This window comes from Elgaria multicarinata, chromosome 9 (genome assembly GCF_023053635.1).
Source record: "Elgaria multicarinata webbii isolate HBS135686 ecotype San Diego chromosome 9, rElgMul1.1.pri, whole genome shotgun sequence".
Taxonomy (NCBI): domain Eukaryota; kingdom Metazoa; phylum Chordata; class Lepidosauria; order Squamata; family Anguidae; genus Elgaria; species Elgaria multicarinata.
Window position 1 is genome coordinate 97325533 of NC_086179.1, and position 16612 is coordinate 97342144.

General features: G+C 42.7%; 1 protein-coding gene across 1 annotated transcript in view; it reads left to right on the forward strand.

The window, feature by feature from the left end:
• Positions 1 to 16612, forward strand: part of CCDC91 (coiled-coil domain containing 91) — a 141374-nt gene that overhangs the window by 47251 nt on the left and 77511 nt on the right. The window contains exon 7 of the mRNA XM_063134388.1: positions 8364 to 8441. Coding sequence (XP_062990458.1) covers positions 8364 to 8441 — 78 coding nt within the window. The remainder of the gene's footprint in view (positions 1 to 8363; positions 8442 to 16612) is intronic.

Consider the following 16612-nt stretch of genomic DNA (forward strand, 5'->3'; position numbering starts at 1 on the left):
CCATGTCATACTTGAATTCTTGATTTTAAAGGAAGCAAAAGCTGAGTGTAGCCATATGCATACCCTGGATTTCGAGAAAGCCAATTGTAATAAACTCAGAACTATGATAAGTAAGGTCCCATGGCAAGTGGCCCTGATGAGAAAAGGAAATTTTAAAGGCACAATTACAAACAATTCCAACAAGGAAAAAAGGTAGAGGTCAACAGAAGAAACCAATGTGGCTCCATAAAAAGCTTAGAGGACCTGAAAACAAAAACAAAAAAGGACAGCTATAGTAAGTAGAAGGAAGACCAGGCTACAAAAGAAGAGTACAGACAGGTAGCACAGAAGTGCCGAAATGGCGTCAGGAAGGCTAAAGCTCAGAATGAGCTGAGACTAGCGAAGGATGCTAAAAGAAATAAAAAGGCTTTCTTCAGATACGTGAATAGTAAAAGACAGAGGAAAGAAATGGTGGTTCAACTGCTTAATGAGGATGGCAAATTGATAACAGAGGACAAAGAAAAGGCCGAAGTGCTCAATTCTTACTTTGGCTCAGTAGTCTCCCAAAAAAGTGAAGTACAAGCTGAAGGGGCAGGATTGCAGTTTGAGATTGATAAACAAATGGTCAAGGAACACCGAGTTCATATCTCCAGGGCTCGATGAACTGCATCCTAGAAGAACTCTCAGAAGCACTGTCTATTATCTTTGCAAAATCATGGAAGATGGGTGAGGTGCCAGATGACTGGAGGAAGGCTAATGTTGTCCCTATCTTCAAAGAGGGCAAAAAGGAGGAACCTGAGAACTACAGACCAGTCAGTCTGACATTGATCTCTGGGGAAATTTTGGAGCAGATTATAACGAAGCCAATCTGTAAGCATCTTGAAAACAACGCAGTGATTACTAGAAGCCAGCATGGATTTGTCAAGAACAAATCCTGTCAGATTAATTTGATCTCATCGGATAACCTCCCTTGTGGACTGTGGGAATGCTGTGGACTTCAGCAAAGTTTTGACAAAGTGCCCCATGACATTCTGATTAACAAACTAGCTAAAAGTGGGCTACATGGAACAACTATTAGGTGGATCCACAGTTGGCTACAGAATCAGACTCAAAGAGTGCTTATCAATGGTACTTTCTCAAATTGCGGGGAGGTAAAGAGTGGGATACCACAGGGCTCAGGGCTCTTCAACATTTTTATTAACTTGGATGAGGAGGTGCAGGGAATGATTATCAGATTTGAAGATGACACAAAATTGGGTGAGATAGCTAATACCCTGGAAGACAGAAACAACTTTAAAAGTGATCTTGATAGGCTGGAGCACTGGGCTGAAAACAACAGAATGAAATTTAATAGGAATAAATGCCAAGTTCTACACCTACGAAAAAGAAACCAAATGCACAGTTAAAAGATGGGGGATACTTGGCTCAGCAATACTACAAACGAGAAGGATCTTGGAATTGTTGTAGATCATAAACTGAATATGAGCCAACAGTGTGATGTGGCTGCAAAAAAAGCAAATGCTGTTTTGGGCTGCATTAATAGAAATATAGCTTCCAAATCATGCGAGGTACTGGTTCTTGGGTGTGTTAAACTCTATCCTTTACGTTCCTAAAGCAGCTGTTACGTTCCTAAAGTTATATTACCTATAACATGATTTGCTCATAAAACTGTCAATATATTGAAAACTTTAAAAAGTGAATTCAGTTAATAGATTTGTATTCATTATCTGAGTCATTTTAAAATTTCATATATGAAGCACAATTTTATGAAAAAACCAAGTTATACACAACATATCGAGTTTCCTAGTTTATTTCTGACCAGAAGAATTGGTCCTGAAACTTCTGAATGATCCTAGAATCCAGAAGAAGCTGGAAGAACTGGAGGCAGACGAAAAGAAGTCCGGAAACAAGGGAGTCTCTAGAACAAAATCAAAACTGTCAAGAATCTATGTTTTCGTCCATGTCTCTGTTCTCATGTTGGGGAACTTGGATCATCCCAAAATGTCTATCAGTAAAAGATACATTGGATCAATATTTTTAAAAAGAAGTGGAAGAAATTACTATGCTGAGAATCTTATAGAGAGGAATAAAAAACATTTTCCCCCATGCCTTCATTATTTTCAGACATTTTACTTCTCTAGTCTTCCTATAAAATTCTTGTAACATATTTTTGAAATCATTTAGGAGGGAGTAAAGATATGGTAACAATATATAAACACCTCATCTTAAATTCTAAAATCCAAAGCTATTTAATCTTTCCAATGTTTCAAGAAAAAAACAAAACTATCCCTTGGGGATAAAAACAGTGGGTGGGTGGAATATGTTTTTCAACCCAAATTTTCCTTTTTCCACCCTGGGCATTCACATTTCTAGGCCTTATATTAGCAAAGATGGAAATTAATTTTAGTTGAGATAAGTAAGACTGAGAAGTAGCCCAAGATCTTCCAATGAATAATTGTGAGGATCTGAACATGAGTTTCCCCAGGGCTTGTCTGACACTAACCACTAGACTACACTTGTTTTCAGTGGAGAGAAATGAAAAGTATCCCTTACTAAAAGATATCCATTCTACACGTATATTTTCTGTATGCTTTTCAAAGAGAAAAGCCTCTAGGTTTAGATTTGAATGGTGAATGGTAACAGCCTTTTTCGTGTAATGCATATGGTTTAGGAAAATAACACACTTTAGAATGTAAAGAACGTACTGAGTTGCAGATACTTAAATTACACTTAGTTCTTTTCAAATTTGGGGCATGTATAATTTCTGCCATAGCCTTGAGTTAGCATTGTCTGTCACATATAATTGATCATAATTCCTTCCAGCAAATTGCTGTGCTAACAATAATTTCCAATGTTTCTAGCTCAGCAAAAAGTGTACTTTTCAGCCCAGTACTGAATTGCCATGAGAAAATAGTGTCACAACTATATAAGCCAAATTATCTTCTCTGAAAGCAATCATTGTAATTAGATACTCTGCGGCAGCAATGTTTATATATCAGTAGCAAAGTATATATGATATGACATTTCATAAAAGTGAAATGCAGGCACTTCTGGAAATAAACAATATTATAGCACTTAAGTAAATTCATTTTTTAAAAAAAATGGATTTGCCACTAAGCACCATTTTAAGTTACAGTATTAGTTCTTGGACATGACTTAATTAGGAAGCTACTTGATAATTGAAAAATGTGGAAGTAGAGGTGGTTCACTTTTTTCAAGCTTACATACTGCGTGCGTTTGTGGGAGATCATTACGTGTGTGGTATGTGGGGTGAGGTGGGTGTGGGATGTTAGAGATGATGGAGAAATTTATTTTACATTTTAATGTGAAACATTCACACCTTGCACTTCCCAAACCAATATATGAATTGAAACACAGTTGTACTTTGATATTAGCACTTTTTTATTTTTTGTTAAGTTCTCCAATCAACAAATGGATAAATAAATGTATATATTAGGGAAAGTGTGCATAAAAATGTGTATGTTAATGAAACTTACAAAGAAAATGTTACCTTTCAGGCGCCAGGTCAAGACTTTTTTCTTCTCTCAGGCATTTAACAACAGTATTTAACAGCATTTAACAACGTTAAGTTTGTTTTTTTAACGGACCCCAGAACTGTTGTTTTTATGTTCTTGATGGTTTTAAATTTTGTATATTTTTTTAATGTTTACTGTTTTTAACTTTTGTAAACTGCCCAGAGAGCTTCGGCTATGGGGCAGTATATAAATGTAATAAATATAAATAAAATGCATTGTTTTAAGCCAAATTGTGTTAAAAATGCATATATTAGGAGAAATGTGTACAAAAATTCATATAAATTGTGTTGGCTTTTAAAAATACTAATATTAATGACTGGTTGGAAATGGGACAACAAGTTTAAGATTAGAAAAATGAGAAACGGAAAGAAATTGAAATTGACAGATTCTTCCACACTTAGTAGGCATTTATATGTTTTTGTTTTGTTTTGTGTATTGAGTCAATGTGTACACTATGTATATGAATGTGGCGGGGGGAATATGGGTATAAATAAGAGGGAGACAGACCCAAAAAAGTTCTCCAATCCTGTTCTAGAGCGTCAGTTAGAAAACTGGTGCTCCAGTCTCTCCATTCAAGTGAAGAAGGGTGGCATCTCAAATTAAGAAGGAAGGTAAGTGTCTTTTTGCTCAGTTGTCTTCTGGCCTCCATGACAGATGTATTGCTGAGAACTGTCTAAGAAAGATTTTTCTCTTGAGCTGTGTATCTGTTACTTTTTTGCTGTTAGTGAGGCCCTTTTGTCTTTGCATGATCAGTTCCTTCTTGACCCATGCCCAGACCTCACGTTCTGACACCACCCTTTAGATCATGCTTCAGCATGGAGATTATCTGATATATCTGACTCTTCAGAAGTGTTACACACGTCCGCATCTGACAAAGAAAACTGTGTCCTTATCGCCTCATCATAGCTATTTCAACCATGGTTCATACAACTCCTCCATCTGTCTCAGGAGTGTTTTATTTGCTTTCCCTCAGTATCAGACCTTCTCTCCCAAGATCACAGGATTATATTGCACCATGATATGCATTCCCTTAGCTTCACAACATGGAGAATACTCTTATACTATTGCTTTCCTCTGAATTGCAGAATTTACTACTCAATGTACACAAACCTTCTATTAGGAAATCTTATATTGTTAAATGAGCTTAAGTTCAGGCATTTGCCATCATCTGCAATTTGGAACCTTATGTTCTCCAGCTGAACTCTTGTGTGTCTAGTCTTCAGAGGCTGGGCCCACAGAGAAGTTTGGAGAACACAATTCTGGAGTTTTCTAAACATAGCAAGAGCAGGGAACTAAGAGGTAGGGTGTGAGTATCAATCCAAAGGCTGAATACCGAAATCAGGAAAGAGTGGTCAGAGGCAGGTCCTTCAGAACCCTGGTCAGATCCAAGGGAGGAGACAACTTGTTCCAACAAGTTCTTGGTGTTAACTGACAAAGACCTTATGACTCTCAGGTCTCATCCTCTTGTTTAGAATGGCAAGCCTTAAAGGGATGGCCCTCTGGTCTGGAGATTGGTATTCCATTCCCTCTCTGCTAGGTGCACTACCTGCAATGCTGAACATACTCAGTGGAACATGGGGTAAATGCTGCCCCCTTGATATCGAGCTTGGGGGCTACAGTCGCAGTGGATATTTGATTAAGAAGGTATTTGGTTTGGAGTTCTCTGGCTTAGGAACTCTCTGATTGCTGGACTTGGATTCCTGGACCCAATCCTACAGTGCTTCTGAGACATGTGTTGTTGGCCTTCCTTATTCAGCTGCCGGGGAATGGATGGACCTCTTAGCGGCTTCCGGTACCATCGACCATGGTATCCTTCTGGATCGTTTAACTGGATTGGGCTTGGGAGGCATGGCTTTAAAGTGGTCCAGGTCTGTTCTGGAGGAGCGGTCTCAGAAGGTGGTGCTGGGGGACTTCTATTACACCCCATGCCATTAGCCTATGGGGTGCCAGAAGGTTCTATCTTGTCCCCCATGCTTTTTCACATCTACATGAAATCGCATGGGGAAGTCATCAGGTGGGTTGGGCTAAAGTGTCATCAATGTGTGGATGATACTCAGCTCTACCTCTTGTTTCCAGCTGCACATCCCAGGAAGGCTATGGAATTCTTAAGCCAGTATCTGGAGACTGTTTTGGGATGGATGAAGGTGAACAAGCTGAAACTTAATTCAGACAAGATGGAGGTACTGTTGGTTAGGATACCAACTATTTTGGATAGAGGTTTACAACTGGTCTTAGATGGAGTTGCACTCCCTACAAAAGACCAAGTATGTAGTCTGGGAGCCCTCCTGGACTCTGAGCTAACTGGAGAAGCCCAGGTGGCTGCGGTGTCCAGGAGTGCATTCCACCAGCTCTTTGCAGGCATAGAACCCTGCACCGACTGCACAGATGGCCACAGGTAGGCAACCTGTTACAGGTAGACAAGCTGTCTCTTTTGATTTTAGTATAGGTATTAAGGTCTGAATTTGAAATAAGCTATATTCCTGTTTAGACTTACAAGGAGTAAAGGTGTGTCTGTGGACTTCTAATAAGAAGCTTGCCTGCATGTTCAAACAATCTCTGTTCAGCATACATCACCTATTCGATGGGATGAAGCACAGATCTCAGCATGAACGTAGTGTACACCGTTAGCTTGAGCAAAGGAAGAATCATAGTGAGTTTATTTTCTTGGTTTTGCTTTTTCAGGCAATCTTTCTTGGTGCCAGTTTAGATATTGAAGTCCATATGTGGAGGTCACAGGAAAGCCCTTCTCCATGGCCTAACCACAGATATTGTGTAATTGTGCCTTTAAATGTTAAACTCCCCCTATGGATTGCCACCATTGGGGAAGGGCTTTTCAGTGGCACTAAGGTGGGTTCTACTAAACTGTAATTTGTATTCCTGCCTCAGTACTAAAACAGGGACACTGATAATGATACCTCCGGTGTGACAGGTAGAAAGGTCTGTAATACTTTTCTGCATTTAGTAGATTCAGGGCTGGTCTTAGGGGTGGGCGAGCTGGGCAGCCACTCAAGGTGCTCAGCTGAATGGGGAACCAAGCTGTGTTGAAGAAGGTGCCAAGCTAAGCTGAGGGGGACACTAAACTGAGCTCAGCGGCTGTGTCTTATCAATATACTGGGCAGTATCCAACAGGGGTACTGAGTGTACTCCCAGTGCCGGTGTGCATGCGCTAGCCCCATCGACCCCAGTGCACATGCGATAAAGTCATACTTCTGGGGGCACGCCCCGGAAATGGCAAAATCTCCTTTTCCTGTAAGTGGTGCAACCTGATCTTTTCAGAAATAGGCATTTTTGCTGTGTCTGGGGCTTGATCCAAGAAGTACGACTTCGCTGCCATGCAAAGTAGAGGCTGGCGGGGCTAGCACAGGCGCCCAGGGACCAGGGGGCATGCACAGTGTCCCTAGTGTATACTGCCCACTGTCTGTAGTGAGCTACAGTGCAAAAAGCAAGTGTCTAACTTTTTTTCAAGGTTCTACAGGTTGTTTTGGTACTAACTACAAAATGAACTTTCTTCAATTAGCATGAAAATATGTTGTTTTTCAATTTCCATTTTGATGCCAATCAAAATCCATACAACTTGGTAACACTGCAGGGCTGCCCAGTTCCCCACAAAGCAAGGACTCCCTGCCTCAGTTCCTAGGCCTACCATTGCCCCCTGCCCTGAACCTGCCACCAGAATTCTTGGTATTTTTTTAAAGTTTTCATAAAATGAGAAAATGATATATTAGAGTGTAAGATGATGCTGTATCTCAACATGTAATTGTGACATAATGGAAGTTCTCCATGGCCATGATGAAGTAAATATTTTACATAGTTGTCTATGAAACAGAATAGATGCTAAGTTGAAACATAAGCTGAGAACGCTCCTTGGGAGACTGGAAGGAAAAGGGTTGCTTATTAACTAGGTCTGCAGCCCAACAGGAAGGGAGTCTAAACCCAACATGATAAGGTAAAATCTTTATTTATGTCTGGGCAGCAATAGAGATAAGATTCATCAAGCAAGCTTATGATTGGCCAAGGCCAAGTAGCCCTGATTAGAGTTGGTTGTAAGGAGAGAAAGAACAGGGAAGGTTTTAAGGAGGGATTCTTAAACCTGTTGGTTGTTTTATTATGGTTTTAATCTTTGTGAACCGCCCAGAGAGCTTCAGCTATTGGGCGGTATAAAAATGTAATAAATAAATAATAAATAAATAAATTCTGTGGCAGAGCAAGCAGCATGTTCTTGTCAGAGAAAGAACTCCAGGCCTGCCAAGGAAAGGGTTCAAGGAGTAAACATCACCTAAAATTTCCAGGCAAGGTGTCACTGGAGAGTAATTTTCTGTGGCACTTACCACAGGGAAGGGGGTAGGAGTGATGTGAGGCCAGTCCTTAAGGGAAGAATCCTTCCTTACTGAATAATTGAGATGGCCAGTAGCAGGTCACAACCAGAAGACCTGGGAGACTGAGTCCCAGGAAGAAGAACGAAGTCTGCCAGAAGGGGTTTGGAGTTCAGAGGAGGCACTCAGGAGAAGCACAACTTCATCCCTATCCCCTTAGCCCACTGAAGGAAAACTGAAGCAGATTTATCATTCTGCTTGATCCCTGGACAAGAAGGAGATGCAAGTGTGAATTCTCACAATAATTCTTGCATGTGGCCCCACCGTTGTACACATATGCAAGGGTCCTTCTAGGGAGCAGCAGCAGGGACCCCAACAGAAATCATCTGGGTGGACTTGCAAAACTTACCACCCAGTGGGATGGGGACCAAAAGTACTTCTCACCCAGGTCACAGTGGACTGGATAAAGACTTGACAACCGGATTTTAACAATGTTAATTCTAATACTACTGCATGGTTATGTATTTGCTTACAGGAGAAGCATAAACTTGAATTGGAAGACTTGAGAAGAGCTGGTCATGATGCCTTGGCTATTATTGTGGAAGAATTCAAGGTAAATTACTTCATACTACCCTATTGATTCTTGTGGATCTCTCAGTGGCTTTCAATACCATTTACCATGGTATCCTTCTGGGCTGACTGGCAAGGATGGGTTTGGGGGACATTATTCTTCTGTGGCTCTGTTTACTCCTGGAGAGTCGGTCCCTGGAGGTGATGCTAGGAGTCTGTTGTACCACCCCATGGTCTTTGGCCTGTGGCAGGGGGGTTGTAAGGTTCTTCATCGTGGTCTCTGTGCATCACATATTATAGGCTTTGCTTCTGTGCTGAGCTTGGTTTCGGGAGACTTCCAATAGCTAAGGACCATTTTGGTGAGAATCCCTCCCCCACCATCTCACTGCTCATGCTCCCAGGATTCTCACCTTGCCCTCAGTTCGCTTTCAACCACCACTAACACTGCACATCAGGAGCTTCGCTCCAGGAGAATAGTGTTTTTCTCATTGCTGAGGCCTCTTCTAATACTTCTTCGCTCTTTCTTTTTCGCTTCTTCTCCAGCTTCTGTCAATAATAATAATAATAATAATAATAATAATAATAATAATAATAAATCTTTCTCTTTGCTATTCTTCCCTCCTTTCTTTCATGACTGATGCTGCCTCTATGGCACAGAGAGCCCTTTTCAAAAAGTGTGCTCACTGCGCTAGTAAGGTGCCGTTATCTGACGCCCGTTCTCTTTGCTTTATTTGCCTGGGCAAAGCCCATGTGGTTGAGTCTTGTGCACCCTGCATAAAACTCTCCAAACAGCACGCTGTAATCTATCCGATTGCTTCAAGGCCGTCCTCTGGAGAAAAGCACTAGAAGCGGTGGATATGCCCAGACCAAACCGAGGTCAGGCGAATCCCCAACCGGGTCCCTCCAGCTCACCGCAGTCTCATTTGATGGGCCATTTGGACCCTCTGGCCCAAGCCAGATCACTTGCAGTTTCTGCAGCCAAGAAGCAAGCCAAAAAAGCAAGGTCTCACAAGCCTATGCTAGAAGGCCACAAGAAAAAGAAGTCCAAGGACTCCTCCAAAAAATCAAAAGAACCGAATCTTCCCTGTCCATCAGCTCCACGAACTTCTCCACTGCAGCCGTTTACTCCACTGGTACCAATCATTCCATCGGTACTGTCTCTGATCCCGGGACCCTTGATACTGGTGCTCTCAGCTTCAGTCTCTGAAGGCAAGATACACGACTCACCAGCTTTAAGGGAGCAGATCCCTCTGGCTCAACCAATTGTAATATCGAGGGGATCCTCTCTGCGGCAACAAACCAGACATGACCAACCTTGCACCTATCACGAACCTTATGAATGCAGACATGCCTGCGATTGGTCTCGATCTCCCCCTCCGAGTCTGGGGCCGCTACTCAGATTAGTCTGTGCTGCAATCTCATACTAGCTACAAGTGGCATTACTGTCATGATCAAACCCGCAACTACCGCAACATTCGATACCATCCTACGAACTTCCCTCGATGGCCTGCTCCCTCGTCACTTTCACAGACACCCTGGGATAACATCGACATCCCTCCTCCAGTACCGCCACGTTTGACTTCGCTGCATCATGGCCATCCTCCAGCTGCCGCCACCAGGGCACCGGATCTTCAGCTGCTGCCTCTACTATGTCCACCAAGGGGAGTGTCTCCAACTCATTTGTCAGAAGATTATGAATCTGATTCATCTTCAATTTCTTCGGCACCTCAGTCTATTCTGTCATCAGTCGATGGTGTCTGCCCACCAGATTGTGCTTTGCCTTCGGAGGATACTGCTATTTTTCAGAACAGTTTCTCCATGTGGCTCAGTTATTCTGAATTGACATCCAGCAACCCTTGGAAAAGATCCCTGATCCAGTCTTTGATGTGATACATATCGAATCTTCAACTCCCATCCCATCCCTGCCGACACTCCTGCATACCGTACATCAGTCTTGGAAAGCATCATTATCTATGACACCGACCTTCAAGAGACTGGAGACACTATATAAAATCCAAGAGAAAGATGCTTCTTTCCTCTTTGTTCATCCCAAACCTAATTCAATTATTGTTGAATCCTCCCAGGCTCCAACAAAACTCACAGAGCCCCTGTAAATAAAGAGGGACACAGGCTGGATATGATGGGGAGGAGGATTTATTCCTCAGCCGTGCTAAGTCTTAGAGTGATGGACTACCAGGCCATGCTAGCCCTGTATCAGATGTTCCTATGGGAAAAGATCTCTTGACTTACTACCTATTTGTCAGAAGATCAACAGGAGCTGACACAGGTGTTTCAGGCCAAAGCCATGGAACTTTCTCAACCAGAACTACATTCTTCTAGGCACCAGACTGACTGCACTTCAAAGACGATGGTTGCAGTGGTTACACTCTGTTGACACGTTTGGTTGCTTGCCGTGGGATTGACACCGAAGACCTCCTGTTTAATGGGGAGGGTCTATTTAATTCATTCAACACTGCCGTGATGGATACTCTTCAAAAGGTCCATTCTACAGCAAAAAAGATGGAAATCACCCAACCATTGCAATACTCCTCTTAGAGACACAGCTGGTACTGCCCCCAGTCTTCCTTCCAAAACCATCAAACTCATGATTGCTTTACTCACTATCATCAGACTCAGAGCCAACAAAAGAGGCAGGCACCATCTCTTCACTTTTGACAACAACGCAATAAGACTGACAGCTTTTCCAAGTGGCGCCTTTGACTACTATTACCGTCCACTCTGTCTACCTCGGTTTGGAAACATCTTCACACCTTTCTACACCACATGGGCTACCATAACCTCCGACAGCTGGGATCTCTCCATAATCCGCAACAGTTATCAGATAGATAACCCCCACTTGGCACCATACAGGTTACTCCCTGTCTGAAGGTGTCTGAAATGAAACTGATCTGCTTCTGCAAAAGGGAGCAATTCAATGCGTCCACAACCTCAATATCAATGACAGCTTCTTCTCCCACTTTTTCACTGTGTCAAAACACAACAGTGGACTTTGCCCCATCCTGGACCTCAGAAACTTGAATGCCTTCATTCAAACAAGGAAGTTCAGGATGGTCACCTTGTCCTCAATCCTCCTGCTTCTCCAGTGTAATCAGTGGTTCACATTCGTGGACCTCAAGGATGCCTACTTTCATATAGCTATCCACCCCACACCTCAAAAATACTCGCCATCGGACCACATGTCTATCAGTTCTGCGTACTCCCCTTTGGCCTCGCCCACCGCCCCAAGGCTGTTTACAAAGTGCACGGAGGCCGTCTGCGCTCACCTTCAAATGTGAGGTATCGAAATATACCCATACTTAGACGACTGGCGCCAACACTGTCATCATTTTGGCACCAGGTTAAGACTGTCCTCTACTCCTAGATATTTAATGGCATATCATGAGGCATTTATGCCAGCCATCTGAACAGCTCTAGTATTGTATTGAAACCGTTTTTCGCTAAATTTAAATTGTTTTAAATTTTGTATATTTATATTTTATGCTGCATTTTATTAGCTTATGAATTGGATATTGGGGAATGATGATGATGATGATGATGATGATGATGATATAATCTCTTGTCATCTATATTTTACTCATTCTTCCAACTTCCAAAAGTCAGTTCAGGCAGAAGTATCTGTCTTACATCGTCTGTTGTGAGGAACGACATGAAGAATTCACTCAGTTGTCTCTCTGCCCTTTAGCACACCTTTCACTTCCATATCACTTAATAGTCTAACTCCCTCTTTGACCAATTTCTTCCTTTTGATATATTTCTTTATTGTTGTTCTTAATGTTTATTTAATATGTTCCTAAATTCAACCCCCATTTCCTCATTATCAACATACTTTTATTTTGCCAGTATCTGTATTCCTATTTATTCTTATTTAGGCAAGACTTTCTTTCTCTGAAAACTTCCTTGATTCTCTGCGTTAACCATATCAGTCTGCTCTTGGACTTAATGGTGCCTTTTGTAATTTGTGGTATACATTCTAGCTGAGTTTCTATTATTGTGGTTTAGATAATCTCCAATTGCTTTGGAGAGATTGGATCCTCAACTTTCCCTATCCCCACTGCCTTTTAACTAATCCTCTTATTTTTGAGAAGTTTCTGCTTTTGAGGTCAAATGTGACTTGGTTGGACTTTACTGGCAATTTCCCCTTTATGTATATGTTGAGTCGGACAGCTCTATGTTCAGTATTTCCAGTTGGTTCAACAGAACATCTCGCACCTGGTTCTACGAGCTACTTGGGATTAAGTCCAGAGTCTCTGCCCCTCTGGTCAGTCCCATGACCAACTATTCCAAGGCACAGTCATTTAGAAATGTTGCCTCTTTGTTGCAACTAGATAAAAGTATTACAACACATTCTAATCTGAATGTCACCCCATTTCCTTTTTTCATGTCATTCCCCTCAGCTTTTTGATCCTCCTTGGTAGTAGCATGTCCCCAATACTAAATTATGATTACCAACCAGAAGCGAAGCGATTCTTTGGAGAAGTCGGCACCTTTTACTATGCCCTCTTTGACATACAGAATTACACCTCTAAGAATATGCCTTTCCTGACCATTCTGGAGAGTTTGTACCCAGAGACCTAACCTGGCTCCAGATTTTGGAGGTCCTAGCTAGGCTGCCATTGCTGCTCCCTGACACTTGAATCCTCTGGCAGAGGTAATGACAGTGGTGCTGTAACTGCCAGTCTCCCTTTACACTTACTTGTGATCCTCTTTACCCAGCAGTGGCAATGTAACAGGCCACGAGCCAAGCAGGCACTCGACTCCCAACCCGTGGCAGTGCTGCCACTGGGTAAGCCTACTAGCAATCAGAGGGGAGGAAGGAAGCAGCCCCCAACTTCCTTCTTGTGTCCACTTCTGAGTTTGCAGGCAAGTAGGAGGCTGGCAGCTACTTCCAGAGGTCCAAGTGATAGCAGCCCAGGCAAGGCATTAGCCTCAGTAGGCTTTGCCTGAGTGTGTGAATGCCAGCAAATATCCCAGCATTCTGTGTGCTGATCCTGCCAGTGATAATGAAACCCCCCTGATTCTTTCTATTCACAAAGGCAGGATCTACACTACTGCTTTAAAGCGCTTGCTTTGACAACTGTTGGGGCCCAGGACACAGAGCTCCATATACAGTTGTCAAAGCTGTTATAAAGCGCTTTAAAGCAGTAGTGTAGATCCGGCCCCAGTCTCTGTTGTGGCCAATATGTTTTTGTTCTAATTTAGCTCTGAGTACTCTGCCTCCTCTGTCTTGGCTCTGACGCTTCTGTCTTTAGCATATGAATACCAACATATTAAGTCCCTCTCCAAATGTCTCTGGTGTGCATATTTTCCCAAAAGTTCCTTTGGCTTTTTTGATTGGCTGTTACGTTGTACTGTATGCTCATGTCTAAGTTCTACCCCATGTTCATCTGAAGGGTCTAGAACATTTACACCCATATTCCCCAAGGATTACGCATTCTTAATTTAGAATGACCAAATGACAGGAAAAAACAGGATTTGTCAGGAATTTCGCTAACAAATACAGGAGGGGGAGGATTGTGAAATTTGAAGAAAAATCGGATTTTTCCAACCCTCCCCACCTAAAGGGCCTATGCAGTTATGATGGTGGCAGCTCTCAATTTTTCCTATATCTATGGCTACAAACTACAGTGGCCATAAAGAGGAATGGCCCTTTGTGGCTGCCATAGTTTGCAGCCATAGATATAGGGAAAGTAGAGGTGCCATGATCTTAACTTCATAGGCCTGGGGAAACAGAGCTTCCGCTGCTTGTGCCTACACACTTGCTCACCGCCTACCTCGTTGTAAGGGCTTTCTGTAAGGGCAGGGGATGAGTGAATGGATGCTTCTGGGGGCAGGGGGGAGGAGGAGGAAGTGGAGTCCAATGCCCAATGTATTTTGAGACTGGGCTGGACTCACTAACTTGGGCTTAGCAAAAAGAGCAGGAGGGGAGTCCAAGGAACAAGGAAAATGGGAGGAAAGAGACCTGGGCTGAGGGAGGGAGGTGGCAGAGAGAGAAATAAAGAAAACACATGTTTGGATTTTTGTGAATGCAACCAAAGTTCAGTCAAGATTTTGGGCTCTGTATCTTCTAAAATAAGTAGTCATAACGTTGTTTGGCTCATTGGGGAAGATACTTAGGTTTTGTTGCCCAAGCACTGGCTTTAGATAATTCGTGAGTAAAAGGCACACCTGTTCTGGGGAACAGAAGGAAAGGGAAAACACTTGGGAAAAGAAACTTAGTTCCTAATTGGAATTTAAAACTATTGCTTTCCATTAAATACTGTGGGCACAATACCGTTGAAATTAAGCATTTTTATGTCCTGTTGATTCACATGTTTAACAGTACCATCCTGTGTATGTTTATTCCGAAGTAAATCCCACCTATGTTCAGTGAGGCTTACTCTCAGGAAAGTGTAATTGGATTTCAGCCCAATTGCCCTTTTGAAATGTTACCCTCTGCCAACTCATCCTTTTACACTTTTAGCTTCACATGTCAAGAATCTTCTGTCTGGAATGGGGGTCATTAATATTCTTTTGCAAATGGAAACTGAGGATGAGTGGTGAGAAGAATAAGTGGCAGCAATCCTATGTACACATAATTGGGACCCTTGGAGTAAATTTCATTGAACTCTGTGGGACTTAATTCTGAGTAATTGTGCATGGCCAGGGCTGCACTATGTCACTCCAGGGTCTTTGAAGGGAGGGTAGAACTTTACAACTTCACAACATAGCAGGATGAACATTCTGTTAGAATGCCTCTGTTAGAATCAAACTGATTCAAATTTAATACGGGAATATATTTAATATTCTGTTTATTTCCCTATAAAAATGGAACCTTATGAGAGTTTTGCAACTTATAAGAGAAATGTCAAAGACCAGTCACTCTATTTTGGATAAATGTTTACAAGGTAGCCTTTTAAGATGTTTGCTGCAGAAGTCTTGCAAGATGTAAAGGCTTCTGGAACAAGTATTTCTTCTTCGTGGTCTCTGTGCATAACACAAAATGGGCTCTGCGCCTGCGCGGAGTCTCGATCGGGAAAAACTTCTATAGCTGAGGCGTTTTTGGCGGGAACCCCTCCCCCACAAGCTGAGGGGTTCCCGCCCAGAAGGGGTTCCCGCCCAGAAGCTCAGTTCTCTTTCGACCGCCATTGTGGTGACCTCGTTGGGAAAATTCTCTGTAGAAAATAAAATTGTAAGAGGCGTTTTATTCTTCTTCTTTCTATCCTTCTCATATTTCTACTTTATTATTATTATTATTGTTATTTTACAATTTTCTTTTCTTATTTTTTTGCGAAAAGTGAAAACGCCCGAAGGGGCGCATGGCCCTCAAGGCCCCGTTCAGGAAGTGTACGAAGTGTGGAAGTAAACTTCCCCCCTCAGACGGACACTCCTTGTGCCTTTTGTGTTTGGGTGAAGCCCATATTGTCGAGACCTGTCGTTTTTGCCAAGCTTTTTCCAAGCAAACACGACGACACAGGTCAGATAGGCTAAAAGCCCTGCTTTGGAGCAAAGCCTTACAATCAGTCAAAAAACCCTCGACATCGACTTCCAGCACTATGGAGCCTGTTGAAACTTCCCCAAAATCTCCTTTATTGGCTCAGGAACAACAACAGCTGGAGATACCTGTGACGACTGGGAGAAGTGTTACGCTTTCCATTGCCAAACAATTAGCAAAGAAAGCAAAAAAAGCAAAACATACTGCCTCAAAACCGGAGGAGCGCAGGAAAAAGAGAAATAAAAAATCTCTTAAAAAGAGTGTGCCGAACCCTACTCGGCCGTCTTCTCCTCCTCCAATGACTAATATACCGATGTCGACGGTCGATACCGTACAATCCCCATCGGCATTGAGGAATAATCCTTTGCCGCAAACTTTGGCGGCCGAGGCTTCGGCATCGATGTCGATACCGGCACAACCTCTGCCACCACCTCCACCGCCGCCGCTTTTGTTGTCGCCTAAACCGACACTAAGACCGCAGTCGGCACACGGTCCGAGATTGACTTCAACGTCTGAAGGGGAAATCAGAGACATTTCTCCAACTCCTATACCACCTGGACAGACGCGACCTGAGGACAGGCGCTATAGACATGACTCCCCAGAGTCCATGTTTTCGGGTCACTCAGGGAGAGGCTATTATTATTATGACAGACCACCGCTGTCAAGAGACAGGTCCCGTTCACCACACCATGAGAGATGGGAACGGTATCCTCGCAGTGACC